Source organism: Helianthus annuus, chromosome 8 (assembly GCF_002127325.2).
Source record: "Helianthus annuus cultivar XRQ/B chromosome 8, HanXRQr2.0-SUNRISE, whole genome shotgun sequence".
NCBI classification, from domain to species: domain Eukaryota; kingdom Viridiplantae; phylum Streptophyta; class Magnoliopsida; order Asterales; family Asteraceae; genus Helianthus; species Helianthus annuus.
Window position 1 is genome coordinate 82,968,394 of NC_035440.2, and position 22,682 is coordinate 82,991,075.

General features: G+C 37.2%; 3 protein-coding genes across 4 annotated transcripts; 2 read left to right on the top strand and 1 right to left on the bottom strand.

Annotated features, from left to right (window-relative positions):
• The first annotated feature begins 2,138 nt into the window (after positions 1–2,138).
• On the top strand, positions 2,139–10,940 carry LOC110873209 (RNA-directed DNA methylation 4). Its single transcript, XM_022122144.2, has 10 exons — positions 2,139–2,330; positions 2,395–2,475; positions 4,650–4,750; positions 4,866–4,937; positions 6,765–6,806; positions 7,970–8,121; positions 9,964–10,076; positions 10,178–10,268; positions 10,356–10,429; positions 10,530–10,940. Exons 1-10 carry the CDS (start codon positions 2,216–2,218, stop codon positions 10,748–10,750), a joined length of 1,062 nt encoding a protein of 353 aa, XP_021977836.1. The 5' UTR covers positions 2,139–2,215; the 3' UTR covers positions 10,751–10,940.
• Positions 10,941–13,045: 2,105 nt separating this feature from the next.
• On the bottom strand, positions 13,046–17,530 carry LOC110873207. Of its 2 annotated transcripts, XM_035976661.1 has the most exons (8): positions 17,306–17,516; positions 17,027–17,260; positions 16,624–16,790; positions 16,141–16,352; positions 14,120–14,374; positions 13,943–14,029; positions 13,694–13,866; positions 13,046–13,549 (listed from the first exon to the last, which is right to left on the bottom strand). In XM_035976661.1, exons 1-8 carry the CDS (start codon positions 17,431–17,433, stop codon positions 13,438–13,440), a joined length of 1,368 nt encoding a protein of 455 aa, XP_035832554.1. In that variant the 5' UTR covers positions 17,434–17,516; the 3' UTR covers positions 13,046–13,437. The 2 variants fall into 2 exon arrangements, with proteins under 2 accessions (XP_035832554.1, XP_021977834.1); XM_022122142.2 differs by having other exon boundaries at positions 17,027–17,530.
• Positions 17,531–17,549: 19 nt separating this feature from the next.
• Positions 17,550–19,967, top strand: LOC110873208. Its single transcript, XM_022122143.2, has 3 exons — positions 17,550–18,176; positions 19,334–19,496; positions 19,583–19,967. The coding sequence occupies exons 1-3, from the start codon at positions 18,039–18,041 to the stop codon at positions 19,774–19,776; spliced, it is 495 nt and encodes a 164-aa protein (XP_021977835.1). The 5' UTR covers positions 17,550–18,038; the 3' UTR covers positions 19,777–19,967.
• Positions 19,968–22,682: the final 2,715 nt, after the last annotated feature.

Sequence of the window (22,682 nt, forward strand, 5' to 3'; positions counted from 1 at the left end):
CCCTCGCCACGTGTCGAACGATGCCCCCAACCTAAGCCCCTTCACTCCCCGCAGTCTAAAAGTGGGCATTTACACATAGCAAGAATTCCCTTAAGCCAAACTTGTAGTTTATGTTTTAATCAACTACAAGTTAAACACTTATAAACAATAAGATACCATTTCTTAAAGAGTGTTAGTATGTCATGATCCAACGCACATCAGAACTTCAATGTTTGAAGATCCTATTTCAATACACGATCAAGAGAGAAATATTTCATAATGCATGTTTTGCAGAGATTCTCACAACTTACACTCATTGACTACACTAAATCTGCTTCATACACTCACACAACTGCTTTCGATCTCAACGATGATTATCCTCTGACTAACAATTATGGAATCCATGTTAATAAGGGGCCAGTTAATGTTGAGGAATTGTCTTGTCCAGTGGGAAGGCGAATGTAGAATCATTACAAGACATGAACAAGTTTTGGTCGCGAATAAAATTACTAAAACACTAAAAAATGCCAGTACTAGAACAATTTAATGAGCAAATGAACGCTTATTTTTAGCTTATAGAACAAAAAATCATCCTACTTGAAGCAAACCACATGAACCTAGGCACAACTTGCAAGCCATGCAAAATTATATGATAGAATTAGAACATTATGTAATGTCTCGCTTGCAGTGTGCATATATAATGTATATATGTATGGGCACTCGGGGGCAAAAGTGAAATGATGCTAACTTTAACATTATTTTACTAATTTCGTGAAAATAACGTTAAAAGCGGCGGATGGTTAATCATGCATCATGTGGTGACGTTGATAGCTGAAAGACACGGGGGTACATGCACCAATCAGTCTTTGTCCCAATTGTTTGAGCGTTATGTGTCTTAGGTCCAAGGCTTGATACAAAACTATCTCACTGGAAGAAGCCTCTCTATTCCTACGGGGTAGAGGTAAGGCTGTCTACATTTACCCTCCTTAGACCCTACCTTAGCTTTGCTATTGGTAGGATTTACTGAGTATGATAATGATGATGAATTAGAACATTATGTATTTTGTTTTACAAACTTTTTCTATGCTTGTTGCATGATATCTTTTAATTTATGTTATTTATTTTTTTTAAATTCCTCATTTTACGAAATTTTAATATACTTTTTAAAATGTAGTTTAATACAATAATAAGTATAGTTTACTATTTTAAATAATACGAATATAAAAAAATTAGTATATGTAAAATAAATATAAGTGGCAATGAAGTGAAAATATAAGAAATTTCTTAAAGGTAATGTAAGGTTTGAGATAAAATATATGTCTTTTTAGGATAAACGAAAATCCGATCCTGACACCTAACTCGTCATATTTGTTAGTGATTTGAGGCTTTGAATTAGAATGAGACATTATAATTAGGCACTTTACTACACTTAACATGTGTAATGTTCATCAACCCAAAGGACAAAATATGTGACAATATAATAACATTAACGATGATCCATGTACATTTTTTAAGCTTGTGGAAGAAATTACATTACATTACAATCTAGTATAAATCCTAAGTCGGATGAAAAGTGTAATTGATAGTTTGATATTACCCAACATGTTAAAACGAATAAAATATTATCTATCAAAGAGCTTGTAGTCTAATGGTATCAAGGTGTTGAATCAGTGTCACTCTTTTAAGTTTCAAATAGCAGAGGTTTAAGTTTCATTGGAACAAATTGTGTATACTTTAGAATCATGTATGTTTGTCGTTAAAAAAATACAAATAAACAAAAAATTTAAAGTATAAAACTTAATAACATGTGTGTGGTCTCAGGTTCGATCCCCACCTCCATCAAAGGTGAGGCATTGGGGTTATTCCCAACCCAAGGATGGCAAGGACTCCGGTTCAAGCCTGAGGGACCCAAGTTTTCTATTACGGTGTATTTACTCCAGCGAGTCGCTCTGTCACAACAGGCGGTCGATTCGTGTGGAGGGTGCAACTCCTGTCAAGTCGCTCTGTCACAACAGGCGTGGGCCCCGTTAAGAGAACATAGTCCTTGGGACAGAAATGGGGCGGGCCTGCGTCTTGCGAATGTGTATTAACGTCTGTTGTTAATTACACCTTTAAAAAAATATATATATAACAAAAAAATAAAAAAAGATAATAATTTGGCCACTTTATTCCCCAAACTCCAAAACCCTTCCTCCCTGTTTCGAAATCCTTCACCGGCGACTTAATAACATTAACAATGGCGGAAGAGGCGGTGACGTCATCATCCACCGCTCTGTTGAAGGACGACAAACCTAAACTTGTGGTCGTTAGGGTTAAACGGAAGAGCTACCAGTCTCCACTCGAAGCTTTTTGTAAGTTTATTTCTACTTTCCGATGGTTATTTCTCATAATTCCGCTCATTTTTGGTCTAATTAGGGCTCGAAATCAACGAAAGACCTGTGAAGCGTCCGTTGCTGGATTTTGCGAAGCTATCTATCAATGATTCAGCTTCCAAAGGTGTGTGTTATTGTGTTTTGAGTTTTTGTTTGATAGTACGGTTAATAGTTAAACTGTTATTGTTTAGTAAGATGTTATGCTTTGTGGATTGTTTGTGATGGTTATGGCATTAATTTGTAAGTTTTGGGAGGTTATTTATGAATGGTTTGATGATTAGGAATGAAGTGGAGTTATGATGAGGATTTGATGAAATGATGGACTGTTTTGAGTTTCCGTTCGTTAATTTGTTTGATCGTACGGTTAATAGTTAAACTGTTGTTGTCCATGGCTTTATAGCCTAGTGGCATCTTGGGGGTGGGACAAAACTTTGGGATCAATAGGTCCTGGGTTCGATTCCCACAAAGGGGGGTTTTCCCATATTTATTGGGTTTCCTCCTGAATTGGTGTAGAGGCATTATGCCTAGTGGAGATGGATATGATCGGGTGGTTCCGCTGGTGGCACGATGATACTCCAGTGGTCCGTCAGTGATCCAAATTTGCCGTTCAAAAAAAAAATAGTTAAACTGTTGTTGTTTAGTAAGATGTTTTGCTTTGTAGATCGTTTGTGATAGTTAATGTAGTTGTTTGTAAGTTTTGGGAGGTTGCTTGTGAACAGTTGGATGATTTATGAACAAAGTGGAGTTAGGGGAGTGGGGGTGGTCACTAGTGATAGAATTCCATCACTCACAAGCACCCAATCAAGTTCCGCCATGTCATCAACCGTTTTTCCATCACTCACAACCTTTTTTGGTGGCAATGGTCATCACTAACAACACCCAACAATAAACCCCCACACCCCCTCACATCCATTTATCACGCTCAAGCCATAACGCGTTGATTTTATCACGGTCTTGAAATCATCACTCGTGAAAAAGTAGGTGGCGGTGGGAATTGTTCTTGTATCACGCGTTGAATTGATGTATCACGGTGGCATAGCGTGCCACCCCCACCGCCCTTAGGATGAGGATTTGATGAAATGGACTGTTGAGTTTTTGTTCGTTAATATGTTTGATATTGCGGTCATAGTTAAACTTTTGTTGTTTAGTTTGTTAATATGTTTGATATTGCGGTTATAGTTAAACTTCTGTTGTTTAGTAAGATGTTTTGCTTTGCAGATTGTTTGTGATAGTTATGGCGTTTGTTTTAAGTTTTGGGAGGTTAATTATGAGTACTTTGATGATTTATGAACAAAGTGGAGTTATGACGAGGATTTGGTGAAATGATGGACTGTTTTGAGTTTTTGTTTGTTAATTTGTTTGATCGTATGGTTAATAGTTAAACTGTTATTGTTTAGTAAGATGTTTTGCTTTGTGGATTGTTTTTGTGATAGTTATGGTAGCTGTTTGTAAGTTTTGGGAGGTTGCTTGTGAACAGTTGGATGATTTATAAACAAAGTGGAGTTATGATGATGATTTGATGAGATGATGGACTGGTTTGAGTTTTTGTTTGTTAATTTGTTTGATCGTACGGTTAATAGTTAAACTGTCATCATTTAGTAAACTGTTTTGCTTTGTAAATTGTTAATCTGTTTGTGATAGTTATGGCATAGTTGTTAAAAGCCATCGCCTCTTGCGCCTAGGCCCATTTTTCAGGCGAGGTGAGGCAGTTGCGCTTTTAGTCGAGGAAATTGCGCTTTAATTCTCGAGGTGATGGTTCAGGCGCACATTCCGGCGAGATTCCGGAGAGCTTCCGGCCAAATTCTCTAAATTCCAACAAGATTCTAGCCAGATTTCTATTTTTATTCAAGGAAAACTACTTTATAACACTAATACACTAATATTTTGGTACTAGTTAGATGATATAAAGTGTTACATAATAGACTTTGTTTATTTTATTTGAAGAATAGTATTCTTTTTCTAATACATAATATATTTTTAAATTTTTGTCATTATGCGCTTTATTTTTCTCAGGCCCTCGCTTTTTTTGCGCTTTGCGCCTAGGCCCCAGGCAAGGCCAGTGCGCCTTGAGTGCGCCTAGTGCCTTTAATAACTATGAGTTATGGTGTTTATTTGTTAATTTTGGGAGCTTGTTTGTGAGTAGTTGATGATTTATGGACAAAGATTTCTTGGTAAATAGTTATGATATTAATACATTTAGGAGCTTAGATATGAATTGTTGGACGCTTATAAACAAAGTGTAGTTACAATGATGATTCGATGAAATGATGGACTGTTTTGTCATCTTGATTCTTGCAGCTGAGGAATTGAAGCCTAAGAAGTTTTTTGTACAACATGTGGATACTGTGAGCAGCTCTGACGTTGCTGTTGATATTCTTCAGTCATTTGTTGCTAGTAAGGTGATATTTGAGTAATTGTAATCTTAATGGCCTATATGTTTTGTGTTTAGCCATAATGCTGGCATCCATAAGACAATCCTTTTGTTTATTGATTGTTTACTGTTTTGTCAAGCAGCCTGATTCTGCTGATCCGCTTAATTCTAAAGCAAAAGTTGAGGACCAGAGGCGTAGTAATAAGACTGATAATGTAAGATCTGTCTTTGCCCTGTACTTAACATATTGCATTTTGTAACCCACATGTACTTACATTTTGATCTATGTTAAATCGCATACATTTGTATACCATGCCTTTCGTGCATCTTGATTTGTTTGGTTGGTGTCGAAATGTTAAAGTCTCAAGTCAAGAATTATCTTTTTACTATCTTTCTGTGCTCAACTGAGAGATTTGCTGCTTGATGATATGTATAGGCCTTCTATTGAAATTTGAGGGAAAGAGTTAACCATCTTCTTTTATCATAGTGTAAAAATAGTTTTGAATCATCACCCATGATTCACTTGTGCTTTGATAGTTAAGAACCGTGCTAGTTTGACTACACAATACACACCAAATTTTTTAGGGTAAATTACACTTTTCGTCCTTTATGTTTGTACCGGATTGCAACGGATAGCCTTTAACTTCAATAATTACAGTCACAATCCTTTATTTGTAAAACCGATTACACTCTACGTCCTTTAGCACTAACCTGGATAAATTTTTTTGTTAAGTTTATTCACTCAAGGGTATTAAGGTCAATTCATGTTTTTATTTAAATGTTTAATAAATAAAACAAAAAAATTGCATATGCACATCATCTTCCCCAATTTCCTAACCCTAAAACCCTACCCACCACACCACCTCATCCTCCCAACCTCTGCAACTCCCTCATCGATCCCCTTCCCTGGCGTTACTCTCCTTCATCGATCCCCTTCCCCTCCTGCCCTGCAACCAACCAAGCGAACCAAACCCACCATCCAAGAAGAATTCGAACAACAAAAGCGCCGATCCGAACAATCAAACCCTAACCCCTCATCCTCCAACCCCTCACCCTCCGCCGACGACTCCTCCCGCCACCACCGCTCCTACCATGACCACCGTGATAGAGACAGAGAACGAGAATCTGAACAACGGTGAAACGATCCGGTGAGCCTGAACTGTATCGGGTGTACGAAGGGAGGGGGTCAACAGTAATAGATAGCGGTTGTTTTGTTCGGATTGGTGATACTGATATTGATGGTAAAGAGGGTCTGGTTCATGTGTTACAGATGCGGTTAAACTCGATCAAAAGGTTTTCGTGAAGGTGATTTCAGTTTCGGGTCAGAAATTGTCGCTTTCGATGAGAGATGTTGATCAGAACTCCGGTAAGGACTTGTTGCCGTTAAACAAAGCTGTTGAATTAAAATCTAAGACGGGATTCTTAGAGATGAAGGTCAGCGAAGAAGATGCGGTTTCTGGTTCTCGGATGCGTTTGAAGAGAATGAATTCTCCAGAGAGATGGGAGGCGAATCAGTTAATTGCTTCGGGTGTTTTAACTGCAAAAGATTATCCATTGTATGATGAAGAAACTACAGACACAATGGTTTCTCAGTAAGAAGACGGTGACAAGGATATTGAGGTCGAGTTAAACATTTAAATTATTTTTTGTTTTATTTATTAAACATTTAAATAAAAACATGAATTGACCATAATACCCTTAAGTGAATAAACTTAACAAACTTTTTTAACCAGCTTAGTGCTAAAGGACGTAGAGTGTAACGAGTTTTGCAAATAAAGGATTGTGACTGTAATTATTGAAGTTAAAGGCTATCCGTTGCAATCCAGTACAAACATAAAGGACGAGAAGTGTAATTTACCCAATTTTTTATCAATGAGTGACATCAATGTTTTAGTCCATGCATATAGTAAGGTGCAACCTTCTAACAGTTCTATTAAGACTGATATGCTTTGTTGGTATACATGATAACTGTTTTCCATGTATTTTTCTGCTGAAGTAGCTTTTATGTTAGATGCTGAACTTCTGTTTTGATTTGTTTGCAGAAACAGAAGCAGCTGCTGGTAAAAGCTAAAGAAACACAAGAGGTGAGTTTAAATGCATTTACTTGTTTCACTTTAACTTCTCCTTTTCTTTGTTTTAGTCTTCTTGCCACAGTTCTATAATGTTTTTTCTTCCACTACGGATATATATTCATCCCAATACGTTTTGCCTAATTATATCCTATAACCTATTTTTCTCTTTTGCTTTTTTTTTTTCTACTTTTGCACCATGTGATTATTGAAAAGTATTTTTCTTGTGGTATTAATGACCGGTTTTCTACCAAATAGTAGACAAAAAGGATAGGGTTGAAAGTTAGAAATTATTGCTACTGTATTGTGCAAGGAAATGATGTTATTAGTATATGGCTTTCACATTATAAAACGGTTCATGTTTTGCACTTGATGATGTAGTCACTTCTTGGCTTTCCATTATATAGCATGGATTACAACTTACAAGGTGTCAGTTTCAACCCTATTATATGTAAATGGGTCCATTCGGACTATAAAAGTGAGGCTACACAGATAAAATATAGAGTAAACTGCCATTTTGGTCCCTGTGGTTTGGTCAATTTTGCCACTTTAGTTCAAAACTCAAACTTTTTGCATCTGGGTCCCTGTGGTTTCAGTTTTATTGCCATTTTGGTCCAAAAATGAAATCAGGTCATATTTGTCTTATAAAATCCTGTTATTTTGTCATTTTCCGCAGGAGCAAAATGATCATTTCTTTTTTATAAATAAATACCATATTTTATAAGAAAAATATGACCTGATTTGCCCCCGAGGAAAATGACAAAATTGCAGGATTTTATAAGACAAGTATGACCTGATTTCATTTTTGGACCAAAATGGCAATAAAACTGAAACCACAAATGCAAAAGGTTTGAGTTTTGGACTAAAGTAGCAAAAGTAACCAAACCTCAGGGACCAAAATGGCAGTTTACTCTAAAATATATAATAAGGTAATGTTATAGTAGGTCGATGGGTTAGATACTTAGATGGGTTGAAAGTCACCTACTGTGTATTTGAATGCTCACAATATTCTAAATCGTTTTATTAAAAAAGTTGGCGTATTTATTGTGATATTATAGTTTTTGTAATGTAATTATATTATTTAGTTTATTACATGAATTAGTTACAAAAACCATTTATATTTATACATGATGGTTGGTATATTAGATGCTGATTCTGTAGTAATATTTGTGCACCAGCTTTTGGCTAAGAATGCTCGTTTTAAGCAAATATGGAAAAGCCGAAAGGGGACAGACACTGCTGTATCTGATGATGCACTGCATGACATGTGCCGTCTGTATGATGTTGAGCGTGTGGATGTTGGGGAGACCAGTGCGGTACATGAACAAGAGTAAGTATCGGTTTTACACTTTTTATTTATTTGCAAGCGAAAAAAGAACTAGTTTCAAAAGTTACAGGCCAAACGGGTCAAGAGTTGACCAAAGAGTATTTGAATGTTAAAACTTCGTGAATTAGTTTATTCAAAATATATTATTAATTTATCATTGAAATTATATACTTTCTGCAACTATATATGACATTCGATTTGTTCATAAAAAAACTAATTATCAATAATATCAAAGAAGAAAGAACAACTTGGTGGCTACTCTAGAGTAACTTTTTTATTTATTTATTGAGTGATTTGCAAATTTTGTCCTGTATCTTTATACCCAATTTCAAGCGTTGTCCTTTGTCTTTAAAATTGATGGGTTTTGTACTTTATGTTTCAGATTGTTGCACGGTTTGTTCTTTATGCCTAACTAAGTTTGTTTTTAACGTTAAAAGATATCATGTGCATATCACATATGGGTACTTTTGTAATTTTACCTATTTAATTATAATAAGATTAAGTAAAAAACAAAAAGAATAAATATATATAAAACAAAAATATTATCTCTCTCAACACTCTTTCTCTCACTAAAATCTCTCTCTCTCTCCTCTCTCAGCAACTAACTATGAGACTCCATGTTCAAACTCAAAAATTAAAGATTGTAATCTGCAAATCAATTTTTTAAAGCCCAAAATCTAGATGATGACCAATCAATTCATCCATTATATAACCAGAAATCATCAATTCTTGGTACTCAGATTCAAGAACCAATCCAGTTTCAAAATTACACCCTTTCAAAAAACCCACATCAAAAATCTCAAACCAACAAAACCCACTTCAAAAATCTCAAACCCGCTTAAAGAACCATCTCGCCGCCGCGGCTCCTACTCCAACGTCGTCCCAGCCGGTCACCGGAATCGTTTCTGCCACTCTCTGCCAAGGCGGTTATGCTATTTTTCAGTTTTTGAGTTCTTGGATAATTGAGTTTTTGGGGTCGATTTGTTAAGGTTTGAGTTGTTGAGTTTTTGGACCGGTTTGTAGGGCATTGGCGCCAGTGAGCAGGTTGTGGCGGTGGTGATGGGTGGTGCTGATGGCAGCAGGTGGTGTGTGGGATGAATGGTGGTAGTGGTGGTGGTAAGTAGGAGAGAGGAGGTGAGAAATCAGAGAGAATTTGAGAGATTTTAGAGTGTGTTTTAGTTATATTAGTTTTTCTTTTTTAATTCTTTGTTTATGAAGTATTTTATAATAAAATGGTTAGTTTGTACATAATTATAAAATGACAACATTGCCCTCATGTGCCTTGCACATGAACAGATTTAACGAAGAAAATTAACTGGGTTAGCGCTAAAGGACATAACGTGTAGCATTTGAAAACATTAAGTACAAAATTCATGAAATTTAAAGACAAGGGACACCGCCTGAAATTGGGTCTGAAGATAAAGGACAAAACTTGCAATTCGCTCTTATTTATTTTTGTTATTTTTTTTATACTTTATCCCTTTCACTTTCAGTTTTTACAAAGACCCGTTTAACTTTCTAAAAACTTTATGCAATGTCATTTTGACCCCCCTCGAGTTTTAAGTGCTTATTTTTGTATATATACGTGTCGGTATAAACTTAAGTTGGTTTACACTTCAACGTAAATTCTGTCGCGTCAAATATAATACGTTTTCGTACTTATTTCTATGTGTGTTTTCAGTTGGTTTATTTTTTGATGTTAATTTTGTTCGAAACGAGTGCGGTCAAATATAATACGTTTTCATTAGACGGTGTAACTTCGAGTTATTTACGTTTCGACGCCGTGGCAACGCGCGTGAAAAATTTACTAGTTATTTTTAATATTCAATTTTAATGCTGATCCAGAGACGAAGAGGATCTGAGACTAATGTACAGTTTCTTGCCTCTATTACAAGAGTTCGTTCCAAGTGCTGCAGAGGAAATTGAATCTGATATCGATTATCACACGATAAAACAAGGTCTTCAAACTTTCTACTTATGTTCATTGATTGGTAAAAAAATAATTTTTTAAATCTTTTTGTCAAAACATCATATAATCGATACTTTGATGGTTAAACAGCGTCAAAGGATGACTATGTATACGATTTGTATGCTGTCAAGGATGACAGTATCAGCATGATGGAGGAAAACGCTTCGTCCCCATTTCCATTGTAAGGATATGACACGTGTCTTTATGTTTCGTTAACTTACCTCAATGCCCTTACCTTATAAAATCTGGTCATGTATTTTGGTTACAGTGTTAAAGTTGACGACGATGATGATTTCTATGACGGCCCAGATAATTCAGACTACGCAACTGATGATTCTAACGGTTAGATTTCGTTACACATACGACCCATTCATGTTATGTTTCATCTCTAACGTGCCAGAAGGTGTTTCTTATGCTCTGTTTGTTTCTTTTGGGAGTTCAGCTGAAGACAACCCTCTGAATGATTATCCTGATGAAGAAGAAGACGAAGATGAGGATGAAGATAGTAGTAAAAGCAGTGAAGAAAACTCGGAGGAAGATGAGAGTGAATCGTCAAGATCTGAAGCGATAAGAGACCAAGATCTGTCAGACGATGATATGCTGATGAATGACGATGAAGATTACGAGGATGATGATGATGAAGAGGATGAGAGTTATTGGTAAAGAGTTGTGTTTGGCAACGAGGTTAGAGTTACTTGTGATTGTATATGAAATGCGTTATTGATAATACCTAGTTCGCGTAGACCAAAAGTAGTTGGATATTGGTGGCATGTTCTTGTCCTATTCCTTTGTGAAACCTTAGGGATTATAATGTGGATGGTTTTGATCAATTTACTGATTTGGGTTTTTTTTTTTTTAATTTTTTTTTAATCTCTAACCGGTTAACTGAAGTATTAATGTGTCTTGTTCTACATATTGACGAGTACATACACTTTTGATCTTTAAGTTGAAAACTGTTCAATCATAACGCAAACAAAAAGAAGCCGCAACTTGAAACTTAAGTTTTTCAGAATCCAGCCTCAACTTATATGTGGGTAATAGCCGGAATTTGATACCGCTTTCTACTTACGGAAGAAACTTGCAAGGAAACGTTCACACGTAGGGCTGTAAACGAGTCGAGCCAGGGTGGGGTCGAGCTCAAGCTCGAAATTAATTCAGGCGGTTAAACTTGGCTTGAACTTTACGTCGGAGTTAAACGAGCCTAAGAACGAGCCAACGAGCCGAGCCATAGGCCGAGCCGAGCTTAGTTCGAGCTGGGCTTAGTTACAAAATGAGCCAGCTTGGTTCACGTCATCTCAAATTGAGTTTTTTTAGCTAGTTTTTCTCGAGCTTCTTTCGAGCGAGCTACGAGTCGCGAGCTTTATGAACAGCCCTATTCACACGTTTCCGAGTGGCACGTTCGTGTTTGTAGATGCTTGTATGCTCTCACAAAAAGGAGCTGCTACATGAAACTTAAGCTTTCAGAATCCGGCCTCAACTTATATGTGGGTAATAGCCGGAATTTGATACCGCTTTCTAGTTACGCAAGAAACTTGCAAGAAAACGTTCACACGTTCCGAGTGGCATGTTCGTGTTTGTAGATGTTTGTATGCTCTCACAAAAAGGAGCTACTACTTGAAACTTAAGTTTTCAAATGTCTTGCTACATGTTTGTGTGCCCTCACATGTTCATGTGTAATAAGTTTGCATGTTCACACTTTTTTTTTTGAACGGCCAACGGAAATTTTATTAAAGCCCAAGATTAACAACTAGTTAACCCGAAAATTATCAATCAATACATCTACCGACCTCAAACAATAAAACACGACAAATCAAAATTACACCAATCCGTCCATGTTACCGAACTCGCTTTCGCCCGACTTCTCAACCAAAGGAATCCAAGAGCTCTAATTTCGTCTTTAATCCTCCCAACAATAGGCTGCTTGCTATTGAAAATAAGATCATTGCGAGCTTTCCATATACACCACATAGTCGTCTGAAGCACTAGATAAATCACCTTTTTCCATTTGCTCGACCCTTGCATATACTTGTGGATATTGACCAAGTCTTTCGGCTCTAAGACGATTAGCGGCTGCAACAAAGTTCCAAACCTCCTGGGCAAAATGACACACGAACAGAACATGGCTTGCATCTTCGTCACCAACATCGCAAAACCGACAAAGAGTAGACCCAAACCGCACGTTCCTGCGATCCAGATCGATCAGGGTCGGGATTCTATTTAGCGCCACACGCCATACAAAATAGTTTACTTTTGAAGGAACCCAAGAATTCCACGCAAAACCGGTACCCAGATCACTATACGAAACCTGCTGGATACGAGCTCTTTGACTACGTACCGAGAAGTTCCCCGAGCGCTCAGCACACCATTTCCTCCTATCATTACCTGTGAGCTCTGTAATCGCTGCTAAGGCTTGAGAGAGAGCAGACAATTCAGCCACTTCCTCTGGACCAGTAGGCTGCCTAGACCAGTTGAAATTTAGAACCATCATGCCCTCCACCAAAGAAATTCTGTCCATCAGTTTCACATTTTTTCTCACCTCGAGACTGAATAAGCGCGGGAATTCAACACACAACAGGGCACCGTTTAACCACCACTCCTTCCAAAAGAAAACATTACTGATGCTACCTGGAACAACTTTGAATAAATGCACCAGGTTTATACCCATCCCCGCTAGCTCGTCAGAAATTTTAAACACTTGTTTCCAAGGTCCGGCTTGTGATATTTTTATATGATGTATGAACATAATCTTAACAAATATATTAAAAAGATGCAAAAGAAGGGTCTTCATTATTATACTCAGATTCATTATCATTTGATCATAACTTATAAGTCTCGTAATAACTATATAATGTTAAAAAAAAGTTTAAAAACAGATTATATAATCAAACGATGAGCAAAACTTCGTTAATATTTAGAAACACCAGACCGAATTCGACGAATTCACACATGACAAATTAATTAAAATCCAAACAAAATCTTTGTGAATATTAATATCTTTTCAGTCACGGAATCGGTTGATAAATGAAAACACTTATAAACCAGGAATCACTCGATACACTCCTTCAAAACAACAATCTATCCGTTTGAGCTAAACAAAACAACCTCAACGTCCTGTCAAATTCACAACAGAACCAAAACCGTTCATTTTTGGTCTTTGTTCCTCGATACAAACCAACAAAAAACATGAACGCCTAGGATCGAACATGCAGATTCAGTAGAGTGCACAAATGGTTGCAGTAACTCGTGTTCAAACTAACCTTTCTAAAAGGCGAGACATTATTTTCTAATTGAAGATGCTTCAGTGTATGATTTTCTTGCAATCAAGCTAAATTAGAGACAAATACGTCATGTCACCGCATGAAGGGAAGCAACCATCTCATTTCCGACCCGTTTCCATTTGCAAGATAATATAACTTTTTCCATCCCTCTTCTGAAAATGCTTCACGGCGTATCAGTCTTTGCCTGTCACAAACAATAATAAGCGTTACACAAAACAAGATCATATTAGTTGTTTCTTAGTTGCTTCACGACATCTCGTCAAAGTCCTTAACTAACTCTTAAGGCCTCTGCGCTAGATAATTAGACGGTGCTGACATGACGACATACCTGAGGTAATAGTGTGAAACAACAGCAGCTTCATCTAGAGAATAGCGAGGAAACATAACACGTGCATTTGTTGGAACGTCAGGTAAATCTTGTCTTAACTTTCCAACTGCTGTTGAATGAGAAAAAGCACCCACCATCATGTTATCATGCATCATTGACCTAAATGCTTTCACCTACACACACAACGGTTACGAAAACATCCATAGTAAGACCATGATCATAATAAAAACTTAAAATTAACCAACTAACCGTTGCGACTTCTTTGGCGTGGATTGGACGACTAGAACGATCAGTCACTGGCTCCTCGAATTCCGTAAATGTGAACCAACTATTATACTATTTGCAAGTACAAACATAAGAAAAGATTTGGTCAAAAGTAACAAACATAGTATCATATTTGCAAATAAAAGGAAAAAGTCAACTCACTTGGTCAACTGCAATAAGAACAGGTATATCTTTAACAAGTGACAGCTCTTCCCTCAAACGAACCACCACACCGACAGAAGCATGTGTAGTGGTGATTCCGGTCTGAACCAGGTCATATAAAGTTGAACCTTCGGGCATTGCCATTGAATCAGCGTCTTTCATCCTCCCGACACCAGCCCCAACACCAAGTGGTATTGGACCCGATATTTGACAAGGAAGCTTCTTTAAATACGGTTCGTTATACTTTACGAAATCCTGCATCGAGAAAACATATTTTTATTACTGTGATATCATAATAAAAAAAGAGTAAAATGTCATTTTCGTCCCTGAGGTTTGGCCAGTTTTGCGACTTTTGTCCAAAGGTTTGTTTTTCCGCATCTGGACCCAAAAGGTTTGAAATCTTGTCATTTTCATCCGGCTGTCCGACTCGTTAACTCCATCCATTTTTCTCCGTTACAGCAGGGGTATAAATGTCTTTTTTGTTAACCTAAAGGTGTTTTTGTCTTTTTTGAATACATGTACATTGTGCTAAATGCTTGTACAGAAAGTCAAAAAAAAAAATGCCCTTTAAAGAAGAAAAATGGATGGAGTTAACGATCCGGATGAAAATGGCAAGATTTCAAACCTTTTAGATCCAAATGCAAAAAAACATGATGACAGTGGGTCGGCCCAGTTCATTACCCCCGTTGTTGCAAAACCCCCAAAACGTAAGTAACTTATGAATCCCTCGTTCATGTTTGAAGGGCTGTTCTTTTAGGTTTTAGTTTTGTGTTTTTTCGTGTTTTGTTTGGTGGTGAAGTGTGCTCGAAAGTTGCTGCTGTTCAGGACTTTTTGTCTGATCTTGTTTGGCGGATGGGTAATAATTTTCTGCAGAATACTTGGGTTCAACAAGCTGGTTTACTGCTATTTATTTTTTGTTTCGGGGTTCAGATCGTTGCATGGCTCCGGGTCTGTTATGCAGTTTGGTTCTGTGTCCGAGTTCTGCTGTCCGGATTTATCTTCAGGTTTGGCTTTACGTGTGTACTGGCATCTGGGGTCTTGGTACGGATTTCTTCATCTGTGCTTACATCTTTCTGGCTGCATCGCTCTGGGTTGGGCCTTATTTTTGTCCCGAAACATTTTAGCGTTAGGAGATTTAATATGGGCAAACTTTATTCCGTATATGGGTATTTTTGTATGGAGCTGGGCAGTTGGTTTTTCCACGTGTTTTGGGCCCTGGTTCAGCTTTCCGAGTCCAGCTCTTCCGTATTGGTTAGTTTGGTTTGGGCTTAAACGTTATTCAGAAGTGGGCCGGTATCTTTTTCTTTGGGACTTAAATTTGGAGGATGGACCAAGTTGTTTAATTAGTGGAATTTATTCAGATGGGGCCGTTTTATTTTTGGAGGGAGCGCTGAACCGTTACCGAGAAAGGTGGGGCGGTGGATTAATCTTTGTTGTTGTTGGGCTTCGAAGTCATAAGGCCCACCTGGGTATTTTTGGTGCCAACCATTTGAGTTTCCTGGTTACTTTTCGATTGGGCTCCATACACTCAGGCCCAAGTTCAGTGCCATCTTTCTGTCCTCTTGTTTTATGAGCCCAGGCCCACTGTTTTCCCATGACCAGCTGGCCAAATACGTTGAAGCGGTGGAGAAGGCCCAAAGCCTATTCCAAATGCAGTGCTAATGTTTGATGTTATTTTTGTTACCAGTAGTATTATGTTTTGCAAGTGTGATCATGTTTCGGGAGGGAAATATATTATTCCTACTAGTTTGTTAAGAATTAGTAGGAGTTGTATGTTTTTTTTTGTTATTTGTTACGATCTCCAAAGCATGTTTTGGTGACTCGTAGTTAGGTTGGCGGGGGTATGCCCCTTTAATCATGTATCTTTTTTATTATTTATAAAAGTTTGCCGGGCGAAAGCTCACTTACCAAAAAAAAAAGCGAAAAAACAAACTTTTGGGCGAAAAACGCAAAACTATCCAACCTCAGGGACGAAAATGGCATTTTGGTAAAAAAAAAAACAAGAGAGATTGAATTCTTGCCTGCAAAATGTTTGCTGCTTGGACAGGGGTTTCCCACAAACCTGTTTCATTGTTTTTATAAAAAAGTCCTCCGTGAGTCCAACTTCGGCCTTCGGGAACATAAAAAACGAGCCAGCCTTCATCACGGGCCCAGTGAACGAGCATTGCAAGAGCAATACTCTTTCCACAGCTAACTGGGCCATCCAATACTATTTGCTTCTGAGCTGTCAAACCTGAAAGTAAAATTGCAATCAGACATATTCTCATAATATGTTACTGTTGGAAAATAGATAAATAAACTGATGGTACAAAAACTCATAAGGCAAATTTCTAAATTTACTTTGTTGTTTACTGAAAGTCATACTTCTGCTGCATTTAACCTAATAACACAATTAACCTAAAGATAACTAACTATGTAGGTTTATCAAATAATATATGCAGAGTCTATAACCCGAATAAATACAACTACAAAGAGTTTCTAACCCTAATAAGCTGAAAGCACACCTTTACTACTACTGGCCTGCAAAGGCGGATCAACAATGCGCCTGAAATTATCCCGCAAATCCAAGAAACCGTGTCGAACCAGCAACGCATCTCTCATCGTCTCCTCAAACTCCTTCACCATCCCCACCGGCAACCTCTCCGGTAACACCTCTTCCAGTTTCTTCCTACTGTACACCATAACAAACCAACAATCAACTTCTAAAATCCTAATCAAACTTCAAAAAATAAGATGTAAAAACTTAAAAAATTCAAATTTGAAAAATCAATATGTAAAATGCATAAAATCCTAATGTTAAACTATGAAAAAATCAAATGTAAAAAACAAATATAAATACTTAAAAAATCAACTTATAGTGTATAATTCATAAAAAAAAAAAAAAAACTATCAGACATATTATTATACCTAAACTTCATGTAACTGCAGGCATCTTTCCGGTTAAGTTCAGATAACGAACCGGCGTTAGTAAATAACGGCCGTCCGTTAGGTCCGACGTCAAGCGCCTTATTACGGTCATCTTCATCTAACAGACGCCTTCGGTTTCTTTCATCGGAGATGACGTCATGAGCGGCGTCATCAACGGAAGATGATGCAACAATATCTTCCGGTTTTGATTTCGATTTGGCGTCAGATTTGGATTTAGGTTGAGCTTTGTTGCCGCCTTTTGATTGTGATGATTTGGATTTCTTTGTGGCGAAGGTTCTGGAAGATAGGAGGTGATGAGATGTTGAGTTTGTTGATGTGATTGTGGTGGTGATGAGAGCTGATTTCGCCGGTGAGGCGGTGGCGGATCGGAGAAGTGTACGTAGCATTTTTGGAGTGCGACGGCGGAGGAGGACGATGGGGGGGTTTTGGGAGATGGGAAAAGGGCTGTGGAGGGTAAAGATGTAATTTTGAAAGTAGTGGGCTGGTTTGGTTTTTAGAAAATGGGCCGGGTTTATTGGGTAAGGAATAGGAATGACATTATGTGATAACTAACCTAGTTACCGAAAAATTAATTCCAGATTTTTCTTAAGTATTTTTTTATATCTTATAGAAATTTAATGACACTTAGGGTTATGTGTCGTCATGTTCATAATCTTCGTACTTGGCTGTATGTAAAATAGGGATGTCATTATTGGGGTATCAAATTGAGTGTAAAGCTATTAGATTCTAAGTGTTTTTGTAATATATACAAAGTGTTTGATGAAATGCCTCTACAAAATTGTATTGTATGCAAAGTGTTTGATGAAATGCCTATGTATAATGTTTAGACAAAGTGTCTCTGTATTGTATACAAAGTGTTCGATGAAATGCCTCTTTAAAATGTTTATACAAAGTGTTCGATGAAATGCCTATGTAAAATGTTTACGCAAAGTGTTATTGTACTTATTTATTTAATGTCCTACAGATTTGGTTGAGGTAATCAAGGATCAGAATGAAGGTGAGAGTAGTTTGGAGGAAGGTATGTGATTATGTCCGAAACGATTTGAAAGAAATCGCATTCCCTTCATCGTTGCCCCACCCGCCTCATTTCAAGAAACGAAGAAAACTTACTTTGAAAGAACGATACTTGGTTAGTCTTTTTGCTTTAGTTAACTGTTTAAACATATCGATGTGCTATTAGAGATGTTCATAAAACGTTAGAAACCAATCTAACATTCTAACCGTCCAAAGGGAAGCAAGTCAACCGGTTTGATATACAAACACTTCTGTTCACGTTGAAGTTTTGGCGGTTTGCTGTTTAACGATTTGGAACTTGGAGCTCACTATTTAACTTTTATTATTCTGTTTTTGGAACATGTAGTAATGTACATGTATTATTATCATAAATCATATTTATCATTCTAGTTTTTTTAATACAAACTAATCATTTTGAAAACAAAATCAGTTAAAACCATCAACCTGCCAAAACCGATCTGTTAAACAACCAAACCAGTAAGACCGGCCGGTTGTATTGTCGTTCCCGAAACCATGGTTAGCGGTTAGACCTAGAATTTTCGTCAAAGCCATTTACACTAGACCGTGAACATCCGTACTGGTTAGGGCTGTTCACAAGCCGATCTGAACCGAGCGGACCTTTGACGTGCTTGGCTCGTTTACAACCGAGCGAAATCCGAACGAGCATATTCGAGCGCGTAAATTTCCGAGCGAGCGGCGAGCGAGAAGCGAGTGGCGAGTAATTTGGACAATCATAGATTTAGCATGTTTCCTTCAATGTCTCCGTTATCGGGTCACGACTAAGGTCCAACTGTCCGAGGATGACACGAAGATTGGGGTCGGATCGTCCGAGGATGAGGCTCTGATTAAGGCAGGTGAGGCATATGGCGAGAGCGAGGGACGATTGATGAGAGGAAGATGTCAAATACTGTCGCTTCACGACTTAGAGATTTAGTTTTAAATTTAGTGTTAATTTTTTATTGGTTTTCTTAGGCTAGTTTGGATAAATATAATTGTATATTTGAGTACAGTGGTCCTAATCTAAGAGAGCGGTATGTGTTAAAATATGAATATACATGTAATTTGTGTGTGCATATATAATTATATATGTAATAAATTAATTAAAATTAATTCGAGCCGAGCGGACCTTTGCTCATGCTTGGCTCGTTTGCAAACCGAACCAAACCGAGCGAGCATATTCCGAGCGATCGGCGAGCGATGAGCGACGGGCGATTTGAACAACCCTAGTACTGGTTATTGACTATTGTCTATTGTTATGGAACCATTTTTAAGGTTTTAAAAGAAGCAACGAGACTTTATGCTGCAAGCTGGGTAAGAGATATAGGTCCCGAGTTGCGTCCAAACGAATATAAGAAGAAAGAAAAATCTGGCGATGAAGCTGAAGGAATTAAAGATTCCAATGGAGAAACAGAACCTTCAACACTGGAGGATCTAGGTAAATTATGCATTAAAAAGGTTAATTAATATTTTGTATAAATGTCATTGCGAAAACATTAACTTTATTCGGATTGATGATGTCAGCGGTGGCTGCTAGAGGCGGAATGGAGACACTCAGGCCAGCTTTGCAACGGGTTTACATGACCCGAGCCTCTTCTTACAGAGATGCACTGAAGAGCTTCATACAAGGTTATCAAGAAGGCATTCAACAAGTGATGGAGAAGAAAGATGATTCTGAACCCAATCAAGAAAATATTGACCCAAAAAAGTCAACTTGATCAATATTTCGGGTGCTAACTATCAAACTCCAGATGTATATTATCTTTCCAATTTTGAACACTTGAGTATTTAAAACAATTACTACTATAGTTTAATTTTATAAGTAAAGAAAGCTGTAGTTCTTTATGACTTTGTATTATTCAGATTTAATGATGTTGCAGACAATAGTGAAATAAACTTTGTTTTTACATCAAGACTGTATTGTGCTCCGACGATGGCAGTGATGTTGGAGACGCGTATCGGATTCAATGATAGTGTTGTGGAACAGTCTAGAGGTGGCAAAATGGATGGGTCAGATTGGGTTGGTTGTTGGGTCAGGATGGGTTTGGGTTAGAATGAGTTTGGGTCAAGATGGGTAAAAGGAAAAAAAGGTCAGGATGAGGAAGGGTTCGGGTCAAGATGGGTTGATAATAACTCAATAATAATAAAAAAAAATGAAAAAGAAATAAAAATTCAAAAAAATAAAAATAAAAAAACTTGTAAAATTATAAAAAATTAAATTAAAAAAAAATATAAAAACTAGACTATCTCCCCCACCACAACCACAGTCAAATTCTTTAACAAAACCTCGCTATCGGCCCATTCGGCCTCAACGCAGCGATCCTCGCTCTAAAATATTAATTTGTCTATATGCACAGCTTTCTACCATCAGTTTCCGAATTGTAAAAAAATATATATGCATGAGCAATTCTTTGTTTACATACAATCTACCACATTTTTCGGTATGTGAACCAAGTTATGTCTTGTGCAGCCTATAACATTAAAGAGTATCTTTTACAAACAAAAGAATTATAATAAAAGAAATGCACAGAGCCAGAAACAAAAGTAGCATACTTTGTTGTTAAGAAATATGCAGATTACAACTTTTGGAAGTAAAGTAAACACTAACACAATTGCCTATATTATTTATAACATGTATGTTATTAAACAACAACAATGAGTAGAAAAATCATCATGACTATACTCACCTGTTAATTACTAAAAAACATCATGACTGTAGTCACCTGTCTATGAACAAAATACACACAAACATTTTTGTGTTAACCAAGTTACATGTTACATACATCAACTAATGTATAAATTCTTTCTAATATAAGCCCGTGAAACTGCTGACCCAAATCAATTTGTGCAGTATTTGCACAACCAGAGATGACTGCTGCAAGAGTGTATTCATTGGGAATGGGGATCACTTCTAATTCCTTCATTCGCAAGAATGCCTTAACTACCTTGTGATCTTGACCTATTGGAATGTACGATGTGATAATTGTAGTCCACGTCTTTCGTTTTGATTTTTTCAAAGTACAACGCATATTCTGCCTTGTTGTACATGGTTGTAAGAGTATTAGCAACAAACGAAGTCGTATAAAAACCTTTCTTTTAGGTTTGGGCGCGAATTTTTTTACCCGTACGTAACAAACACGCGTCAGCACACGCTTTAACGCAATAGCCAATGTATACGAGTCATATGCCATATTATTCCTACATAACTTAGCAAAATACGAAATCCCCTCCAGCATGCACTAACTCAGTTATAATCGCAGTCCAATAAAACCACATTCCTTATTGGCATCTCATCGAACACCAGACAACCTTCACAAACTTTCCCAATCTTCATATACAAGTCCATAAGCGCACTACCCACAAAAACGTAACTCACAAACTCAGTTTTTACACAGTACCCATGAAATCGTTTACCACTGAAACTTATAGCACATGCCTTGAGTGGTAGACTAAGTAAGATCGGGTCCATTCATTGATACGGGTCGATCCACATAGTGGAAAACAATGACAATGCTTCAGATGGATCAACAGCCTTCACAAATGGTGGTCCATGTGACTTCATCTATGTGAGGCATTGTATCAAATATTTGGCGTGCACTATTCAATCTACCAGATTTCACAAGCTCCTTGAGTTCAGTGTTAACTTGGAACATGTTGACATTGTGGGGCTCTTGAATTAACGGGGTTTTGATAGTGTGAGCATAGGCAACAGTTGTATAGGACCTCCTGAAGCAAATTCTGGCTGAGATAACCATATTTTGTCAACTTATCCAACATACATGGTTAAATCTGTTGCTCTAAATTTTCCGCTGAACAAAAACCCTAAATTCTCGCTCTACAAGCTACATATATCAAATTCCAAACCTATTAATGAATCGGAAATGATTGAATTTGAATTTAAAGGTGAATCCTTTCACTCGATATGTGAAAATGGTTTCTAAGGTAATGAAACAAAAATGGGCGTTAAAGACCATGATGTGTAGTGGTTAAAGAAATATAATGCCCCTATCACTATGGGGCATTATCTGATACGTGGCAACACAGTCAGCATGGGGCGTTATTGCAAAATTGGCGTAGTGGGAATAATGCCCAAATAATGCCCCTTTCAATCCTTAAAAAAAAAAAAAAAAACAAAGTGATTTCTCATTGGTGGTCAACCCAAGTCAAAGCTCCAACAATTGCAAATTGGCGTTTTAATAATCACGCCACATTCATTTTTTTTGAAAAATAACGCCCTATGTAATGGCGGCCGGGGCGTTATAAGGCGTTTTTTTTGAAAAATTTTAAAAATCACGCCCCACTACGGGTGGTCTAAGTATGTAAAAAAGATAACCCATCCTGACTTATTCTATTTTTCTTAGTGGCCCATCCTGACCCGATATTTTATGATTCTGATTTTCTTGTTACCCATTTAGACCCACTAAAAATTTAGACTAACCCAAAATGACCCAGCAACCTATATTTTAAAGTCCAAATTGACCCAAGTTTAAGTATTTGGGTAGAAATTGCCAGGCCTTATTAAATCATATTCATATTTCATAGAATAAAACGATAGTGTTGTGGAAAATTTATCATGTTAGTATCAAACACACAAGTGTGTTGTTTAATGCCATATATCATGTTA